Below are 18,160 nucleotides of genomic sequence, written 5' to 3' on the forward strand. Positions count from 1 at the left end.
TTACTCTGCATGTTTGAATTTGCATGGAAACAGAATTTTGTTAGAAGGATGCACTTAGAGGTGTTCAAGAATGCTGTAAAGGTGCGAGAAGCGAGAGCTGAAAAGATTTTGTGATACAGAGCTTTCACGGTAGGAAGCTTGCAACAAATGTATATAAGACCTCTCACAATGAGTGTACTTGTTCAACGAGCTACCCGTTCTTCAAATATGCATTCAATCTCAACTGACTTTCCGAGAGTGCAGACGTGTGATCCTGTGAAATCAGCATTGTCGCGTACTTAATTTACCTGAGAATGCCTAATAAGCCACTTTGCCAAGTCATTCCGCGTCAAGGGTCTCGCGTAATGAATTCTGCCTAAGGTCAGTTGTCATTCGAACCTCCATTCCGGAGCATTCCGGAGAGATCTCATACCGCTTCGTGATCAATTTTACTAATTGACTTAGGGGACTAATTGCTCGCCAGGGAAATACAGCAATAGAAAAACAACACTCAACTTTTCACTTCGGATTTCGATCTCCGTGCTGACTTAATGCATCGATATTTAGTCTCGAAATTTTCTCCAGAGCTACTCTCGATGTAAATGCATCCACTTACCAGTGTGCTTCATCCTCATTATACAGGACTGAATTTTTTCTTTCCTTCCACACTTCCACGATACAAGCGCGCATGAATAATTGGAAATTCAAAAAATTCATTAATTTATTCCTCTGTAGGTATGACATTTCGTGATGCGATATTTGCACCGGAGACGAGAAAGTATTGTCCTAGACGACGTGAACAGTTCATCTCGCTTGGGAAATAAAGGTGATTCTCGGTGAACCAGCATCAATTCTGTACTGTCATGCCGGATTACATTGAAGAAGAAGAAAGAAGGCGAAAAATCGACTGGTTTCTTTCTCTTTGAGACAGAACGAAGAATAAGAACAGAATCAAAACGACTCTGAACAAAGTCAAAAGCTCTAATACAACTGTCCGCAGAGTTACGTTTTCAAGAGGGAGAGGCAACTTGTACTACATCAAGAATATGCAAAGAAACGGGAAATATACCGAAGGTCAAACGTGAACGGCGTCCAATCCAAATTCATACATTTCTCTACCTACTTTTTATAATACTTTTCTAATGTTAGTTTTATCGTTGGGAAATACTGAAAGATTTTTCAAGTTCGCAACGTTGTCACGAACGTGAAGTGAACTTACTGAAAAATCTGTATTTTTGATCTACGAATATCAAAGCATGAATTTTTATATATTTTTTATATTTTTGTTGTCTTTGTTAACGGATGTCGTTATATTTTGTAACGCTGCTTCAAAAATCTCAATAACTTAATTGCACATTCCACATCCTGGCTATCGTACAATATCCAATAACATACACGCGTTTATTTTTTAACAATCATTGAATTGGGGAGATAATAGTGTCAGTATCGCTTCCACATCCTTACATTCCACGTCCTGGCTATCGTACAATATCCAATAACATATACGCGTTTTTTTAACAATCATTAAACTGGGGAGATAATAGTGACAGTATCGCTTCGAGCAGGAGGGTAGCGGTATTGATCGGCCTTGGTACCACTTTGAGTTCACTACCAATTTCCAGCGCTTGTCCGGATTTACCGGAAGGTGGCCAAGTTATATTGAGCGGTGGATGCTCCTCGATCCAGTCAGGAGTTGGATTACTGTGTACAAATAAAATCCCATTATGAGGATGTGATTAATGATGAAATTAACAGTTTTGAATTTCGAGAAATCCGGACTGACCCGTATTTTGCAAAATTTGCCCACATCGTGGAAACTCTGTAAATCGTCCGACCCATCGGATCACTTAAGCTCAGATTGTAATGGTTGCCGGGTATGTAAAATATGTAGGCAAGATCGTCAGCATGTCCGGGGCCTTGAATAAATCGAGGATCGTTTCACGGTCCAGGTGACAATAAATTGCAATTAATTCAAAATCGATTAGTACGAAAAATTTTCTTTTGAAGTTTGACTCGTTTTTTCGTACCTTGAAGCGAATGATTTGAAGAGGAGCTGTGGCGGGATCGTGGATAATCGAATGTAATGTCGTAGTAGTAAATCGGAACATCGCCAATGTGATCGACTAGTAGTCTTTGAGTTTGATCTATTTCGAGCTTGAAGAGACTATCGGTAGTTATCTATATATATATGAGTGAAACAAGAAAGGAGTGAAGCATGATAAATATTGACATTCCGAATACTCAGGCAGTCGAAAGGAAAGTGAAATTTTCTATGGAAATAGCTTTACCATTATTCGAAAATGGACTTACGTTTACAGCGGCACTTAAAACGCTACTACTGACACTCTCGACTAAATATTCCGATCCAGTAGCTTCTAATTCTACTTGACCTAGAGTGCTCAGAGCAGCCTCACTATCCAATTCGGCCTGCATTTCTAGCTTAGGCAATGACTGAATTGCACTAGTCACTATTTCGCTATTCAATCCGGTCGCCATGTCGAGAAGCGAGAAAAATTCATTGAAATCTGAAAAAATAAAAAAGTGTAAGTATATATGATATTAAGAAAGTTAAACCCACGACTGGATCGGCTCAAAATGGTTCCGAAATCACCGAGTCACTTGTAGCTATTTTTTCATCAAGGTTACCGAAATGAAGCGAGACAAGAGGATACATTTACGCACAATTAAGAAAGCTAACGGTTTCTTGATCCATGAAGCCTAACATTTGCGGTACTTTGTTAAACCTGCCAGTCTGGTATTTTATTATTGAGCATTCAGAGATGAAAGGATCACTGGTTAAAGTCCGATCTTCGAGAGTGGGCGTAAAGGGGATTACCTGTGAATCGAACCAAAATTGAAGCGGAAATAAATTTTAAATAAAATTCTGCATGTGTGAGCGTGTGTTTCAATTCGTGAATAACTAACCGGGTTAATAAGTAATGAGTTTATAACAAGTTGTTCGGGTGTCGCTGAGTAAAGAGACCGAAGATAACGTTGCTGGGTCCACGGAAATGCTCCTAACAATCTTGCTAGTTTTTCGGCTTGTTCGATGGCATCCGCTCGTTTCGTAAAACCCCAGGGTACCAGGGGCGTTCCACTCATCGATATTGCTCCATTGAAAAGTCCTACGTTTTGCAGTAGGATCATTATCAATGAAACTCGACCACTCATTTACATGTATTTTTTATTCTCACGGCAAAAAAAATCACAATAAATCTTACCGGTCGATTTATCCGACAAAACTTGGAATCCTACTGATACCGCTCCAGCACTTTCACCAAAAATCGTTACGTTTTTTGGATTACCTCCGAATTTCTCTATGTTGACCTGCACCCATTTAAGTGCGAGGTTTTGATCCTTAAGTCCCGCATTTCCAGTTGCGTTTGGATGACCCAGGTTCAAAAAACCTGACGACCCAAAACCCCATGAAAATTTATGATCAGGTAGAAGGGAAAACTTGTGAAAATTATGATCGACGCTTATGAATGACAAATTTCAAGGTAGTCATCGCGCTAAAACATCTTAACATTAAACAATTTATTCAAATTTGGAGATTTCATTAACGAGCGGACTTCAGGAATAACCAATTTTAATTTACAGAAATATTTGTGATATCGTTCGTTTTGTGTGATATCTGCTTTGTTTTAAGGATAAGAATCTTATTGAGTATTTATCGCGAAAGTCTATATTTGTTTTCAAGTTCCTGAATGGTGCAAAAATCTCGGTTATCAGAGCGTAGCACGTCAGATATGTTCAAGTTATTTCCTGAAAAATCACTTCCAACAAAAGTGCGGTGCAACTTTTGTATTTATTTATTAAAAAAAAAAAGATTCTAAGTGAATGTTGGTATCTGTTAGTGTTGGTGCTGTTGAATACATACGTTTCAATCTATACGATGAATCTGAGCACGGATTCGAACGCGACACGATGGTGGCAGTTGATTGTATTTTCTCAAATATTCATAAATCACCGAAGACGTTTTTTTCGAAATTGATGCCTTCGTCGTGCTTAGATTTCTCTTTGAGTTCATGTTTTTGTTTTTGAATGTATGATAATAATTTTTTCTCCTCGACGCATCGAAACACTATGTTTGCGGTTGCGCAATTTGGTTTACGATTTTGTATACCGTCAAAGGTTGAGCTTATAAAACAGTCGAAGAGCTATCGAAATGATAAATATGAAAGAAAATCCAAAATCCTTTGTGATGAATTGAAAATCATGCTATGATAAAAGTTCATTACCGAGAGCTCCCAAACGATAATTGAGTGCAACAACAACAACGTCTCGCTCGATCAGAAAGTCAGGAAGATTATATTTTGTAGCTGACGATCCACTCACGAAAGCGCCACCGTAAATCCATACCATGACAGCTTTCAACTCGATAAGAGTAGTGCTCAAATTCATCTAGGTCGAAACAGCGTAGCCATAGCTCAAATGAAACAATGTGCATACTTTTCGACTAGAAAAGTTTCATACTATTTTTTTTTCTTTTGAAATGTTATTTACCACCGGAGTGTACACGTTAAGAAAGAGACAATCTTCAGAACCTTCGACTTTGGATGTTGTTCCATTATATTGAGGACACTGGTTTCCATCGGTCGTTGCATTTAGTATATCGGTCCATGGCTCTATGGGAACTGGAGGCTTATCAACAATAAATGAATTCACAAAAATTTGTCGGATTCATTATAATTTTAGATTCTTGTATTCAGACTCTCACGGCTGTTTTTTTTTTTTTTTTTTTTTTTTTTTTTTTTTCAATGAAGGTTTAAGACTTTCACATGGAAGTTTTAGCAAAATTTTTCAAGTCCTATATGAATGTGGTCATATATCGCCTTCGAGTAATGCATGTATCCAGTTATTTTTTGTGTAATTCCAATGCGAGTGATTTCGAAGGATGAAATTATATTCTCGTGTGCAAGTTTGATAAGTAAGTCAATAATGTATGAATAACACGAAAAGTAATTTTGCTCAGATCGCTTTTCGCACAGATTTCATACGCGATATATTTTGAAGGTCTAAAACGTACCTGGAATCTGAGATATCCGATTGGCGGTTTGGCATACCTGATACCTTTGAATGAAGCATATTTAGTTGAAAAAACAGAAGTGCAAATATAACCTTGCACCGGACCAGTGGAAGTATCAACAACAGCTGTAGGTCGTTCAATGGCCACGGATCTTCTGACCAAAGTCACAAGAACTATCGAGGGAAATAAAAACTTCATCTCGATACTGGCGACACCAACTTTCACTAGAGCCGTGCAACAGCTACGGACACTGGATATATATCTGGGAACACTACCAATGATAATTGTAGTATGCTAAGTGGAGTCGTTAATGGTATCTTTGCCACTTAAAGTCCAATTTGGTTATCTGGTAAGCACTCTTTTACATTATAATTTGTTTCTCTGCACATTATATGGATCTTGCCAAAATTTGGAATCGCATATGGCAAGACATGTCGTGATATCGAGCAAAAAGCTTTGTGATGCGTTCAACGCGATATGATTTATACACAATTATGTACACTATTCATGCGATCTGGACTATTAACGGCAACGTTGGCGCTCATTTAATTATGAATGGGAACACGACTAGTTATCATTATCGTCAACACTCCTGTCGATTTCATTCTGGCAGCGAGAACTTTAAGTTTCATTCAGTTTAACTCGAACATTCAAATTGAAAGTTACGTTAGCGGAAGCGGTCGACCTTCGTACCTGATAAATTCCGCAATTATTTTCGGCCATGCAAAATTAGCAACGACCGATTGATCCCGAATTACTAATCGATTATTATTGTGTGTAAGCGGTTGCTGTGACGCCTCGAAGAGGCACTACCCGAATTTTCTCGGTATTGCCAATTATAACGAAATGTTTCTTATTTATCATTGCCGAATTAGACAAACCGATTTTTCTTAGGTACTGCAATTGAAACAAATCGTCGACGACAGAGAAAGGAGATACGAAAATTTTCGAATCTAATACAATCGGCATCAATCGCATCGTCCATGAAAAATCACAAAAAATTATCTCATAGACTTTAGCAGCTACTGCGATTCTTGAAAGACTGAAGGAAGGATTGATGCGTGGTAAAAATGAGACAACAATATCTTACTATACTATGTATTATCTATATTTGTAGACTATATTTTGTCTTATCGCTATTAATAAAGATACATATTTATGTTTTTCGTTCATATTTTTTACGAATTTTTTTAACAATCATCCGAGACGTAAAGTAAGGATCTCAGCAGCAATTTTTCCAATACCTCTATAGCGGAATCGATTGGCCTCGGTATCACCCTGAGTTGGCGCCCAATCTCGAGGGCCTGTCCTGATTTACCAGAAGGTGGCCAGCTTATGTTCAATGAATTATGCTCAATCCAACTTGGAGTCGGGTCTCTGTGGAGGAGCAAATTATGAATTATGTGAATTTGTCTTTTAGATGATAAATAAGTGTTTCCGAATTTTTCAGACTCTTATACCAACCCATATTTCGCAAAATTAGTCCACATCGTAGCAATTCTATGAATCGTCAGACCAACGGGATCACTTATGCTCAAATTAAGATCTTCGGGGGATTGATAAAAAATGTAGGGTAGATCGTCAGCGTGTCCAGCACCTTGATGAAAATCAACGCGATTTGATCGTTTCAAGTTAAGAGTTAGCCACTAAAATATGGCAAATATTTTCAAAAATATCTATGAAAAGCGAAAAATAAGTGGCAGCACAAAAGAAACTTTGTATCGAATTACCATCAATTGGATACTCCGCTCCAATGTTATGGCGTGCTCTGGGAGAGGTGAATGTAAGATAGTAGTAGTAAATGGGAACACCACCAATATTCTCAGCCAGTAACCTCTGCGTTATATCTATTTGAAGCTTGAAGAGAACATCCGACGTAAGCTATGGATGCAGAGTCAGTAGATCAGTATCTTTCATCTTCATAATCTTAAGGCAGTTTGAACAAGAGGTTGAAATTCCGATATTGACAATGCAGAAGTATCCTGTACTGACATTCAAAGCAGTTCCTAAAACATCTTTGCCGACTGTTTCTTCCGATTGATCCGATTCATGTTCGCCTACATCTATTTCAGTTTTGAGGCTTTCTGCGCCGTTCATTTCTTCTAAAAGCTCTACGCTGTCTTTAGCTGTCAAAAGTGTCTTAAGTTTCATTGCATACTCAAACTGTAATGTTTCGAGGGTGACCATCCCAATCAATCCGTATGCTTGCCTAAACAACCCAAGGAATCGTTCGAGCTCTGAAATGCACATTGATTATGGTTAGAGAAGGAAAAATAAGAAATTATATAGCGTATACTTTCTTCACGGCTGAAAAATACTCCGAAATCTGTCTGAAAAAATGGAGAACTGGATTTGAATTTTAAATCAAGTTTTAGAGAGTGAGCATTTTTACTTGGCACGGCGAAAGAGACTGCTTCCCGTTCCTCGAAACCTAATAGTTGAGGAACTTTGCTGAAATTTCCTTGCTGGTAACTCTTCATGGCGCATTCGGTGATAAACGGATCATCCGTTAAGGTTGCATCTTCTATTGTCGGTGGGAACGGTGTTGCCTATTCAAAAAATTATATATACCGCACCACGTAATCGGTTGTGAAGTCGTATGTTTTCAAATCGATATAGCTAACTTACCATATATACGACGAACGCGAGCTTCACAAGATCGTTAGCCGATGCTGCATAAAGGTACTTGAGATAGTTGCTCTTGGTCCCGGGAAACGCACCTAACAAATTTGCGAGTGTCTCGGCTCGCTCAATGGCTATTTTTTGTTTGGTGTATCCCCAAGGCGATAAAGGCGTTCCACTCATCGATATTGCCGCCTGAAAAAGTCCTACATTTTGCAGCAGGACAATAATCTTTTTGTTGAAAAATATTGACGGCTATCACACGGAGAAGTTTGACTTTTATGGAATATTGAATTCCCGCAATGTCAGAACCGAATGAATGTCTATAATCATTCTTCGAAAAAGCCTTACTCCTAAAAATTTACAAATGTTTTTTATTCAATTGAAACAAAAAGAATCAAACCTTTTGATTTTTCTGAGATGATATGAAATCCTACTGCGACGGCTCCCGTACTGCAACCAAAGAGAGTTACGTTCTTTGGATTACCACCAAATTTTTCTATATTTGATTGTACCCATTTGAGAGCAAGGGTCTGGTCTTTTAGGCCCGCGTTGCCGGTCGCGTTCGGATGGCCCAGGTTCAAAAAACCTGTAAATTCATACTTATTTTATTCCGCATTATTTACTATTTCATATTTATTAAATGCGGTCATATAAATCATCGAAGCATTACGGAACATGAATCTGTGGAAAAATTTACCGACCACTCGAAGATCGGTGTTCGTCATTTGAAAGTAGGTATACGATTAAATTTATATTAGCGGGAACTAGTTTCAGTGTCACACCGAGTACGTGTACGTCCGGGTGCGTTATTTTTAGTTTTCCGTTAAGTGAAATTTTATTTACTTTGTAATGCTCGTTTCTGTGAACAGCGATAACATACTATTCGCTTATTTGACTTGCTAAACCCACTAATCTGCGTCTTTTTGCATTCATCAATATTCAATGCTTGAACTGTTGAGCAACTGTTTTCTATGTGCCTGCTTTCCATTCGTCTACTTTGCATCAACATGGTGACTTATTTTTTCACGTCAGTTGATGTTTATTTTCATTGAATAAACTCAAGCGGAATATCTTGAGCTAGTAGAAACGTTAATTTTATGAGAAATTATCGAGTTTGCAGTTGCATAGGGACGAATTTGTTATTGTAATATCTCATAAACGCGACAGGATTAGATGTGAAAACACTTTTCAGCCATCTGAGATATGTTTGTAAGAAATTGAGATGAGTTGGAATATAAATAAAAATCAAAGAACTGCATGCGGGGTAGATTAAAATACTAGAATCACTATTGATATAATAAAAAATCCTCACCGAGAGCTGCAAGACGATAATTGAGTGCAACTACAACAACGTCCCTTTCGATTAAAAAGTCCGGACGATTATTGACGGTTGCTGATGATCCACTTACAAAAGCGCCACCGTAAATCCATACCATGACGGCTTTCAATTCTGTAGGAGCCTGGCTCAGATGAATCTACACGAAAAAAATAACGTAGCTACACTCGATCGACTTACGATTCATCCACATCTTCGATTTTGAACCTTATTATCGAGTTTGTTTTAAAATTATAATTTACCACTGGAGTGTAGACATTTAAAAACAGGCAATCCTCAGAGCCGTAAACTTTGAACGTTGTTTCGTTGATTTGAGGACAGTCATTCCCATCAACAGTAGCATTTAGTATCTCGGTCCATGGTTTTACAGGCACCGGAGGCTTTTCAATTATTATTAAATTTATTAAAATTTCCGTCGTTCAGAGATAAAGTTAAAGTGACAAAAAAAAATAGTATATATTACACACCTAGGGAGTATATATTACACACCTTCAAACCGCGGGCAGAATTGTCACCCGAGCCGAAGGCAAGGGTGATAAGCACGCGGGTTGAAGTAGTCTACTTTCCCTCCCTAGGTGTGTAATATACTATTCAACGATGTAGTAACGAAAGACTGTTAATCGAATTGACTTTTCACAGGAAACGCGATATTATCAAACGGCGATATTTCATCGAGTCGTCAACAATGTAACGCGTTACTATTGTGGGAGATAAAATTTTGTTATCATCGACGGTATTGATGTGGCCCGTACGGGGATAACGGTGTGGACACTGATGAAATGAGTCAGTCGTCGATAGGCATCAGCCGCCGTGACATGTTTCCGACCTGCCAATTCGTATACGCATATATATGAGATATTAGTAAAGGTATTTGATCTCTGCGTTAACATCACGTCCTTCACGAGTTTATTTATTTCCTCTTACCGTACTCATGATTTATTGTACTATTAAATATATATAAATCTGAATCAGTTTACCACAGAGTTTAGACATCGAAGAATCGGGATTGAAATTTGTGACGTAGAAAACATGCAATTCCGTTGAATAAATATTAGGATATGTTGCGTGTTTTTCTGCGCGAGCATTATAACCACGTGTTTCTTCAATTGTAACATGTTTCACGAATTCCGCGCGGATAAAAGCGTAAAATGCGTGAATGCTGCCATGCTTTTGACGGGTGTTAAACATACCTTGAATCTCATATAGCCGAGTGGTGGTTCGGCATATCTGATTCCTTTAAAAGCAGCATATTTGAAAGAACGTATAGATTCACTTATTTCACCTTGTACAGGACCAGTGGTAGTATTTATAACCGGTGTTGATTCTGCACCCACCGTGTATTGCTGGATCAAATTCAGGAGCACCATTAACAACAACGGAGTTATCATGATTTCGCAACTTGCCGCATCAACAGTCCAACTTGTACACACATAAGAAGAGTTCTTCCGGAGCTTAAAACAACAACCGGTGCATTCCCATTCCAAGTCATTGAGGCTCGCAGTTAACTATTCTCACTATGATTTGGTTCCTTGAAAACCGGTTCTATACGCATATTAGTATACTTCATACATAATCTGTGTATACATGGAGGAAACAACTCAAGTGTTTTGGTTGCATACGAAAAGGAGAACCGTGAATGTAATATTTTGAATCGGTTATACCGATCCTCGCTTTTTCGAAGACTTTCCATCTCTTTGCTCATGAGTTTTCAGCTTATCTAGATTCACAGCAACAGTAACCTGAGACAAGTACATTTACATATCTAGAAATTAGATTAGGTAAAGTTTCGAGACTGTTGCATGACCGATAGCTCTGTCGTCTGCTGGCCCGAGACTCAGAGTCTTATTCAAATTCGTTTTGTTTCTCTTGCGTCTTCAGAGTTTACTATTGCTATTGAACTTTACATTTTTACAGTGCAAGCTATTTATTTATTTCTTTATTTATTCATTTATTCATTCATTCGTCAGTTTATTGTGAATTTGAAAACCGTTAATCCACTTCCTGCTCATTATTCATCAAGGCGTTTTGACTCTTACAAACCAAAGTATCTGGTATTTTTTGCATCTAATTTTCTAACAATCATATAGCTCATAATTGAATGGTTTAAGTAGCGATTCGAGGAGACTTGTACCCGTGTCGATTGGTCTCGGTATTACTTTCAGTTGGTTACCAATTTCAAGTGCCTTACCCGATTCGCCAGAAGGAGGCCACGATGCATTCAATGGATATTGATCGATCCAGAATGGGGTTGGGCTCCTGTTCCAAAGCAAAGCTTAGTTGTACATAAAAATCGAATAGATATTAACACCACTGAATATGACTAACCCATATTTAGCAAAGTTCGTCCACATCGTCGAAACTCTGTAGATTGTCAGGCCCATTGGATCACTTAAACTAAGATTGTAATGTGCAGAGGGCACGTAAAATATGTAGTAAATGTCATCACCATGTCCAGCACCTTGAGATAAAATAGTAATGTATTTTATTTTATTCCCTGATGAAATATAAAGTATTTTGAAACTTATATGTGCTAGTAATGATGATTCTTCATCGAAAACGTTTCATTTCAACTTCTCACCACTTTGTTCGCGTGCATATATATAAATATACGCGAACAATGCGGTGGGAAGTTGCCCAGTGTCGAGTTGCTATTCTCCCAATTATTTTTATTCTCTCAACTATTCAATCGAACCGATGCATGTTTTTTTTTCTTCCGCACTTACCAGGGATCCAATACTGTTTTCCAAGATTGTGACGCGATCGAGGGTAATCGAACGTATTGTCGTAGTAATAAACAGGAACGTCGCCTATATTGTCGACCAATAATCTTTGAGTTTCATCTATTTGAAGCTTGAAGAAAATGTCAGTTGTCACCTAGTTGCAAAACAATGAAGTGAACAGATTGAAAGAATTGATCTTCGAAAAGGTAGAGTGGTTGTGGGAAGATGAATATTAAAAAGAAACATCTTCATACAATCAAGTACACACATTCACGGCGACTTCCAAAGTGGTATCTTTTATTGACTGAAACCACTGGCCTGCCGTATTCACGAGCGATTCTAATGGCTCAAGAAGGTTCCCAACCACGGATTCAACTTGATTTTCTAATAGAGACAGAGGACCAGTGACCAAGTTGGTCAAATGGACGACAGTGAAAAATTCATCTATGCCTAAAACGATTTCATGAGAATTATAGTTTTCCTGGATGCTACTGGAGTTACTAAATAAATCATCGATGTGAAAATAAAATCAAATAAACACATTGATTGCTCCGCGTGAATTTCTACGACGCTTTTCTATTACATTTAAAAATTCTGCTCGAGCTTGGAATACATATATATTTTTTTTAATTCATCAATTATTTTATTTGCAACTCCATCGAATTATTTGTTCTTCCCTTCTGTATCGAAGGTTCACATACGAAGTAAGTTCGTGCTCACCCGCGAGGACAGCAACGGTTTCCTGATCCTCGAAACCCAGAAGTTGTGGAACTTTGTTGAAGTTTCCGTTTTGATACTTCTTTATCGCACATTCCGTGATGAAAGGATCACCAGTTAGGCTTGGATCTTCAAGGGTCGGTGTGAACGGTGTGATCTGTATTATACGGTGAAAAATAATTAATAAACTTATATTATTATGAACATTAAAATATTATTGATCGTTCGCGCAATCACGCATATTCGCTGCAACGGGCCAGTGAATATAATTCGCTAATTGAGACAACTGAGTGGAGAATGGGAAAATTAAAAAATATGAAATCAATTAAAAACTGATGAGTTGTATTTAATGAGTTATCGCGATTTTATGGGCGATAAATTTGTTAGCATTGATCGACTTTGAGTATGAATAAACTAATAAATAACTGACCGGATTAATGACGAATGCAAGTTTAACAAGTTTCGAGACCGGGGCTGAGTAAAGGGTCTCGAGGTAATGATTTTTGGTCCATGGAAACGCGCCGCACAACCTCGCGAGTGTCTCAGCTCGTTGAATGGCGTCTTCTCGTTTGGTAAATCCCCAGGGGACCAGGGGAGTTCCACTCATCGATATCGCGCCATGAAAAAGTCCTGTATTTTGGACCATTTAAATGATCGACTATTTGAAATATACGATGTTCAAAGATTGTTGCTATTTCCGTTAGGAACAATAAAAATTCTTACCAGTCGATTTTTCTGATAGCACGTGAAAACCTACTGATACGGATCCTGCACTTTGACCGAAGATCGTAACGTTTTTTGGATTACCCCCAAATTTAGCTATGTTAATCTGAACCCATTTGAGAGCGAGGTTCTGATCTTTGAGGGCCGCGTTACCAGTGGCGTTTCGATGACCCAGGTTTAAAAATCCTTGTAATTCAAAACTCTATCAATTCTGCTGGTAACTCATTGTTGTTGTATATTCAAGATTTGAACGTCAGTCACCCGTGAGTATATTAGAGTTTTGAAAATCAAATGGTCGTTTCATTCGTAAAAGTTTAGTACCGAGAGCTCCGAGACGGTAATTCAATGAAACGAAAACTACATCTCGCTCGATCAAAAAGTCCGGACGATTGAATTTCGTCGCTGATGATCCACTCAAAAAAGAACCACCATAAATCCATACCATAACGCTTTTCAGGTTTGTGGGAGTTTGACTCAGATTCGTCTGCGTGAAAAAAAAGTTGGAATGGTATATACGAATGATGCTATCAAATCAATCTTTGAAAGAAACAATTCATCATTCATCGTTACGTTCCATTATAAACTATTACCACTGGAGTGTAGACATTGAGAAACAGACAATCCTCGGAGCCATAAATGCTGAGACTGGTGAAGTTATATTGAGGGCACTCGTTTCCATTTACAGTAGCATTTAGTACCTCACTCCACGGTTTTATGGGGACTGGAGGCTTTTGAACAAACAATAAATACACTTCAATTGAGCACTGTAGAATTTCATCCAATCGCGGCCGAACGGTTGGTGAGGATTAAGTTGCCAGCATTCAATGTGATTTAAAATTTCAATTTATTCAACTTTTTTTTTTATGAGAATTCTGATACTTTTGTAGATTTTTACTTTTTAAATGAATGCTTAACAACGTTATTCTGACGTCTTGGTCTTTCCTCCCAGGATCCTAGTCATGCTACATTATTAACTATCGAACCTACCTTGAATCTCATATAACCGAGCGGAGGCTCGGCGTATCTTATACCTTTGAAAGAAGCAAACTTAGTTGAGTTGACAGAAGTCGATATTTCACCTTGTACTGGCCCAGTTGAAGTGTCTATGACAGTTGTAATTTCAATGGCCACCAATTGTCGGATTGAGCAGACAAGGACTGCTGTTGTCAGTGAAAACATCATGATTTTACTCGTATATAGCAAGAAACTTTTGACTTTTTATAAAACTTCTAACTCGTATACGTGTAAAAGCAAGCTTTTAAAACTTTCTGACAATAGCTGCCCCATGCTGATCGTTTCTATATTCATAGAATCAACAGGCACTTTCGATTATTCTTGATTATCTACACATAAATACAAAAATACTAGGGTGTTCATGGGGAGAATTAATTTTACGATTTAGCGATAATATTTTTTTAATCCTCCCGCGCAAGGGAAATTCCACCCCATTATTTGGTATTTTTTAAAAGTTTTCTGAAAACATTGATAGTTATATTTTAAATCCATTGCGGTGTCAAAATTATCCCATTTTATGTATAGACTCGAGGCAAAAAATCGCGAATACTTTTCCAGGTGGTTTTATCAATGTTCGCGTCATCTTACTTTTTCTTAGGAATCTATTCATGCGACCGAAATATACATAAAAGATTGCTTATCGTTCTACCTCTTGAGTTGCTCTTATCGGCCATTTCAATTTTCATGCCGCGGACTAGTCAGTTGTATGTGCGCGCGCGTCTGTATGTATGTGTCCGCGCGCGACCTTCTCATAATCAATTTTCTAGGAAAGTCGATGGAACCGATGCAAAACAGCAACATGAATTACTCCTTTCATCTTCCACTCATGTGTCAGTTTTCTGAGTATATTCGGAGTCAACGTATTAACTACGGTCAGAGAATTGGTTTTATCAGAATGTTCTCCTACCTTGGCGGGTAAAAATAAATATTTTAAGAAGTGATTCAACTCCATGCAATACGCAATCGTTATTCCGTAAATAAATTTCCAAACTGATAAAACTGGCATTATTTGCGGTGAACTTTGCTGCCAAGACAATGTAAATTATCGAACGATCTTTCAACCTCCAGACATTGTATAGTTGAACTGATTTCTGTTCAAGTATACTTTCATTCCAATAAGGGGAATGCTTCGTTGAAATTGTCAAAGAGTTTTCCGGTGATAGACTCGTCTTGAAAAAGACGAACTCTTCGAGGGAGTCGATTTTCACGTCACGAGGGATTCTTTGAAGAAAATACAATTTCGTCAGGTCAAAGGTATACAAACAAGTTCAAGCCAAGCAAAGTATTTTCAAGAGATCCTCGTGACGGTCACACACTGAAATTTCAAACTGATTTACCCATTGGGAACGAGTCTTCAAACATAAGGAATTGAATTTTTTGTTTTTTACGATATACACTCAAAGAAAATTCAAGTATGGGTATAAACTACGCGATGAGATTGGACGTTAGTTCTTCAAAATAACCGCGGGCATCTCGCTGTGTTGAAAAGTGTTTTTTTTTGTTTCAATATTTATTTTCATAATAATCGTGTTATACAATAGGTTGAGAAATATATTTGTGAATGCATGGTAACAGTTTGTCGATGGTCTCGAGTTACTTAAAGTTTGCGTGATTATTAAATTTCCATGGTAAACGAAACCTTAAATATATACTGTGTAAAATATTTAATTGACGCTGATGTACTATCAGATTCGACCGATTCTGCGCCGTAACCTTGAAATCGGCGGCTATTGAATATTTTCTATCGCATTCATTCTAAATGTCATTAAAAGATGATTTGAAATTGTACTTAGGATTAAAATAAAGACATCAGATATATAGGAATCGTCGTCGCCAAAACTTAACGCACCCGGAAAATCTGCTCAATTTTTTTCTTCTCCATGAGGAACGATAAAAATAATCCGTGAATGAATTACAAAATCTGTCAAAACAACGACAGCCCCTGTAAGCTCTATTGTAAAGGATAACACATATGATAAAGTTTCGGACGCTTGACGGTGAGGTAAATTGATTTGAGCTCATGTATATTTTCATTCGAATAGAGGATCACTTCGTTGAGGGATGGTCAAAGAGTTTTCTGGTGTCATATTCATCTTGCAAGAGCTAGTCTTTTTAAGCCACACGGTTTTCACGTCACCAACAGGGATTCTTCAAAGAAAATACAATCTCGTCGGGTCAAAGGTAAACAAATAAATTCAAACTCAGTAAAGAATTCGCAAGGGACGGTTGTGACGGTCGGACAAGCATGAAAGATGTATCTCATATTCAAAATGATATTTCATCTTTTTTACATTACAGATGCAACAACATTTGAGTGAAAGGCAACGATGATGGTAGAAACAAAAAAGAATTGTTAAGCATTCAACCGTTATTATTCCGAATTCCGTCTGGAGACATTCGCAATATACCAAATATTGAAAATTAATTTATGTGCGAGCATGTGCATTATAGAAATAATTTCCACGTTCAATTGTTGTGAATAATCTTGCAATTTTGGCCACTACCCGGGTAGCTGTTGACAAATCTTCGTTCTCGACTCCCGAGCTCCATGGTAATTCGAAAATGTTATTCAGAAGATAACTATAATTCAAATTTCACATTGCTAATCCATTTTTACGATGTTTTATTGCCATCAAAGATTTTTTAAACTCGAATTTTTCAAATTCTGCGCGTTAACGTATTTACGCGAACTCTGCGGTTTCCATTTTCCAGATTGAATGGATTCAACTTCAAGACTATACTTTGAATAATCTAGCTTTAATATGCCACCAAAGCAGAAAAATGAATTTTCACTTCCGTGCAATGTTATAATGGTTTTTGTTATATCTCGCTTTCAACGAAATTTCTTGCGACAGCTCAAATTTCGGCGTTGAAAAGTTTGAGTAAAAAAATAAAAAAAAAATTACATGACTGCTATAAATTTGGAGTATTATCAAGCCAGCATCGAATTCACTTCAGAACTTTTTCAACTCCCTATGAATTATGACGTTCATTTCTGCCTATGAATATCAAGTGTGTTGCGGCTAGAAAAAATCTACGAGATTATATTTTATTTATCTTTATTATAAGAATTAATATTTGTAAAAAAAGCTTGTGATAAAGAGTGACCACTATTCGATCTTTAAGCTAAATCGTCGCTCAACAATTCTGTCGTTGTTTAAAAAAAGGTCGTTTACTTTTCCAATAGCAGAGAATGTTTCCTCATACCAAAAGTACCATTTCCATTTGGTGGTTCACAAAGTTATACTCATGTGAATGTGGCTGAGCGTGGAATGAAAAAAAATCTAGGAGTAGCTTCCACTTCTGTTTTTTCCCTGTCCCTCCCACCATCCTCGTAACTCGTTGCCTCTCTCAGACGGCTGCGAAATAATTTTTGTTATTTTGTTTTACTAACTTTTCGGTCCGACCATATTTTATACAAGAACACAGATACAGGAGTTCACACAAATAGGCATGAAGGCGTTAGACGCGAATCCACGAAGCTCGACGCCTCGCACATACCAGACTCCGTTCACCCTCATCTGTCTCCTTTTGCTCTCGTACTCATTCTTTAACCTCGGAGAACGGAGGCATAGCTCGCGCGTATCTCGACTCATTCGCCCTCCTTCTTGCGTCCACCTCTCACCGGCCACTATTTTTTAAACATTTTTTTATCTTTCCTCGTGCTTTCTCTCTCCCCCACGAAAATTACAGTTTTCCCGGAGTTTCGTCGTTAAGTACAGGCTGCACATCCGCGTTATAATGTCAGGCAAGCCCGAGTCCACCAACCTCCTCTCTTGAATCCTACACCGTAGTCCACGAAACTTACGACTTTTGGTGGGTAATACGTTTTCCATTACGGGCTGACTGGGAACCTCACACCCGGGGTCTCCGCTTCAACCCTTTCCTTTCTCTCTCTCTCCCTACTGTCTCTGTGTCTTCACCTCTGCTCCATAACTTCCGCTTTGGTACAAAAGCGAGAAAGGTGAGAAAAAATATTCTTCCAGCTCTTTCTCTCCCCCTCGACTTCCTGGAGAT

At 38.0% G+C, this 18,160-nt stretch overlaps 2 protein-coding genes and 1 long non-coding RNA gene across 4 annotated transcripts; 1 reads left to right on the forward strand and 2 right to left on the reverse strand.

Moving 5' to 3' along the window:
• Positions 1 to 1,230: 1,230 nt before the first annotated feature.
• Positions 1,231 to 10,462, reverse strand: LOC122412308 (uncharacterized). The gene is made up of 21 exons (XM_043421774.1): positions 10,160 to 10,462; positions 9,212 to 9,349; positions 8,946 to 9,108; positions 8,034 to 8,219; positions 7,637 to 7,836; positions 7,401 to 7,557; positions 7,001 to 7,245; positions 6,739 to 6,889; positions 6,473 to 6,605; positions 6,204 to 6,385; positions 5,890 to 5,905; positions 5,009 to 5,279; positions 4,486 to 4,623; positions 4,221 to 4,383; positions 3,201 to 3,386; positions 2,905 to 3,104; positions 2,662 to 2,815; positions 2,290 to 2,504; positions 2,007 to 2,157; positions 1,763 to 1,895; positions 1,231 to 1,680 (listed from the first exon to the last, which is right to left on the reverse strand). Exons 1-21 carry the CDS (start codon positions 10,355 to 10,357, stop codon positions 1,494 to 1,496), a joined length of 3,567 nt encoding a protein of 1,188 aa, XP_043277709.1. The 5' UTR covers positions 10,358 to 10,462; the 3' UTR covers positions 1,231 to 1,493.
• Positions 10,463 to 11,041: 579 nt separating this feature from the next.
• On the reverse strand, positions 11,042 to 14,308 carry LOC122412309 (juvenile hormone esterase-like). The gene is made up of 10 exons (XM_043421775.1): positions 14,117 to 14,308; positions 13,720 to 13,857; positions 13,451 to 13,613; positions 13,130 to 13,315; positions 12,837 to 13,036; positions 12,410 to 12,563; positions 11,958 to 12,139; positions 11,693 to 11,843; positions 11,295 to 11,427; positions 11,042 to 11,225 (listed from the first exon to the last, which is right to left on the reverse strand). The coding sequence occupies exons 1-10, from the start codon at positions 14,306 to 14,308 to the stop codon at positions 11,042 to 11,044; spliced, it is 1,683 nt and encodes a 560-aa protein (XP_043277710.1).
• Positions 14,309 to 15,096: 788 nt separating this feature from the next.
• Positions 15,097 to 17,274, forward strand: LOC122412077 (uncharacterized). 2 transcript variants are annotated; one of them, XR_006261287.1, is made up of 4 exons: positions 15,097 to 15,397; positions 15,937 to 16,087; positions 16,186 to 16,324; positions 16,442 to 17,274. It is a non-coding gene; the product is annotated as an uncharacterized lncRNA (long non-coding RNA). The 2 variants fall into 2 exon arrangements; XR_006261288.1 differs by lacking the exon at positions 15,937 to 16,087.
• The last annotated feature ends 886 nt before the right edge of the window (positions 17,275 to 18,160 follow it).

The sequence above is a fragment of the Venturia canescens genome, chromosome 6 (assembly GCF_019457755.1).
Source record: "Venturia canescens isolate UGA chromosome 6, ASM1945775v1, whole genome shotgun sequence".
Classification (NCBI taxonomy): domain Eukaryota; kingdom Metazoa; phylum Arthropoda; class Insecta; order Hymenoptera; family Ichneumonidae; genus Venturia; species Venturia canescens.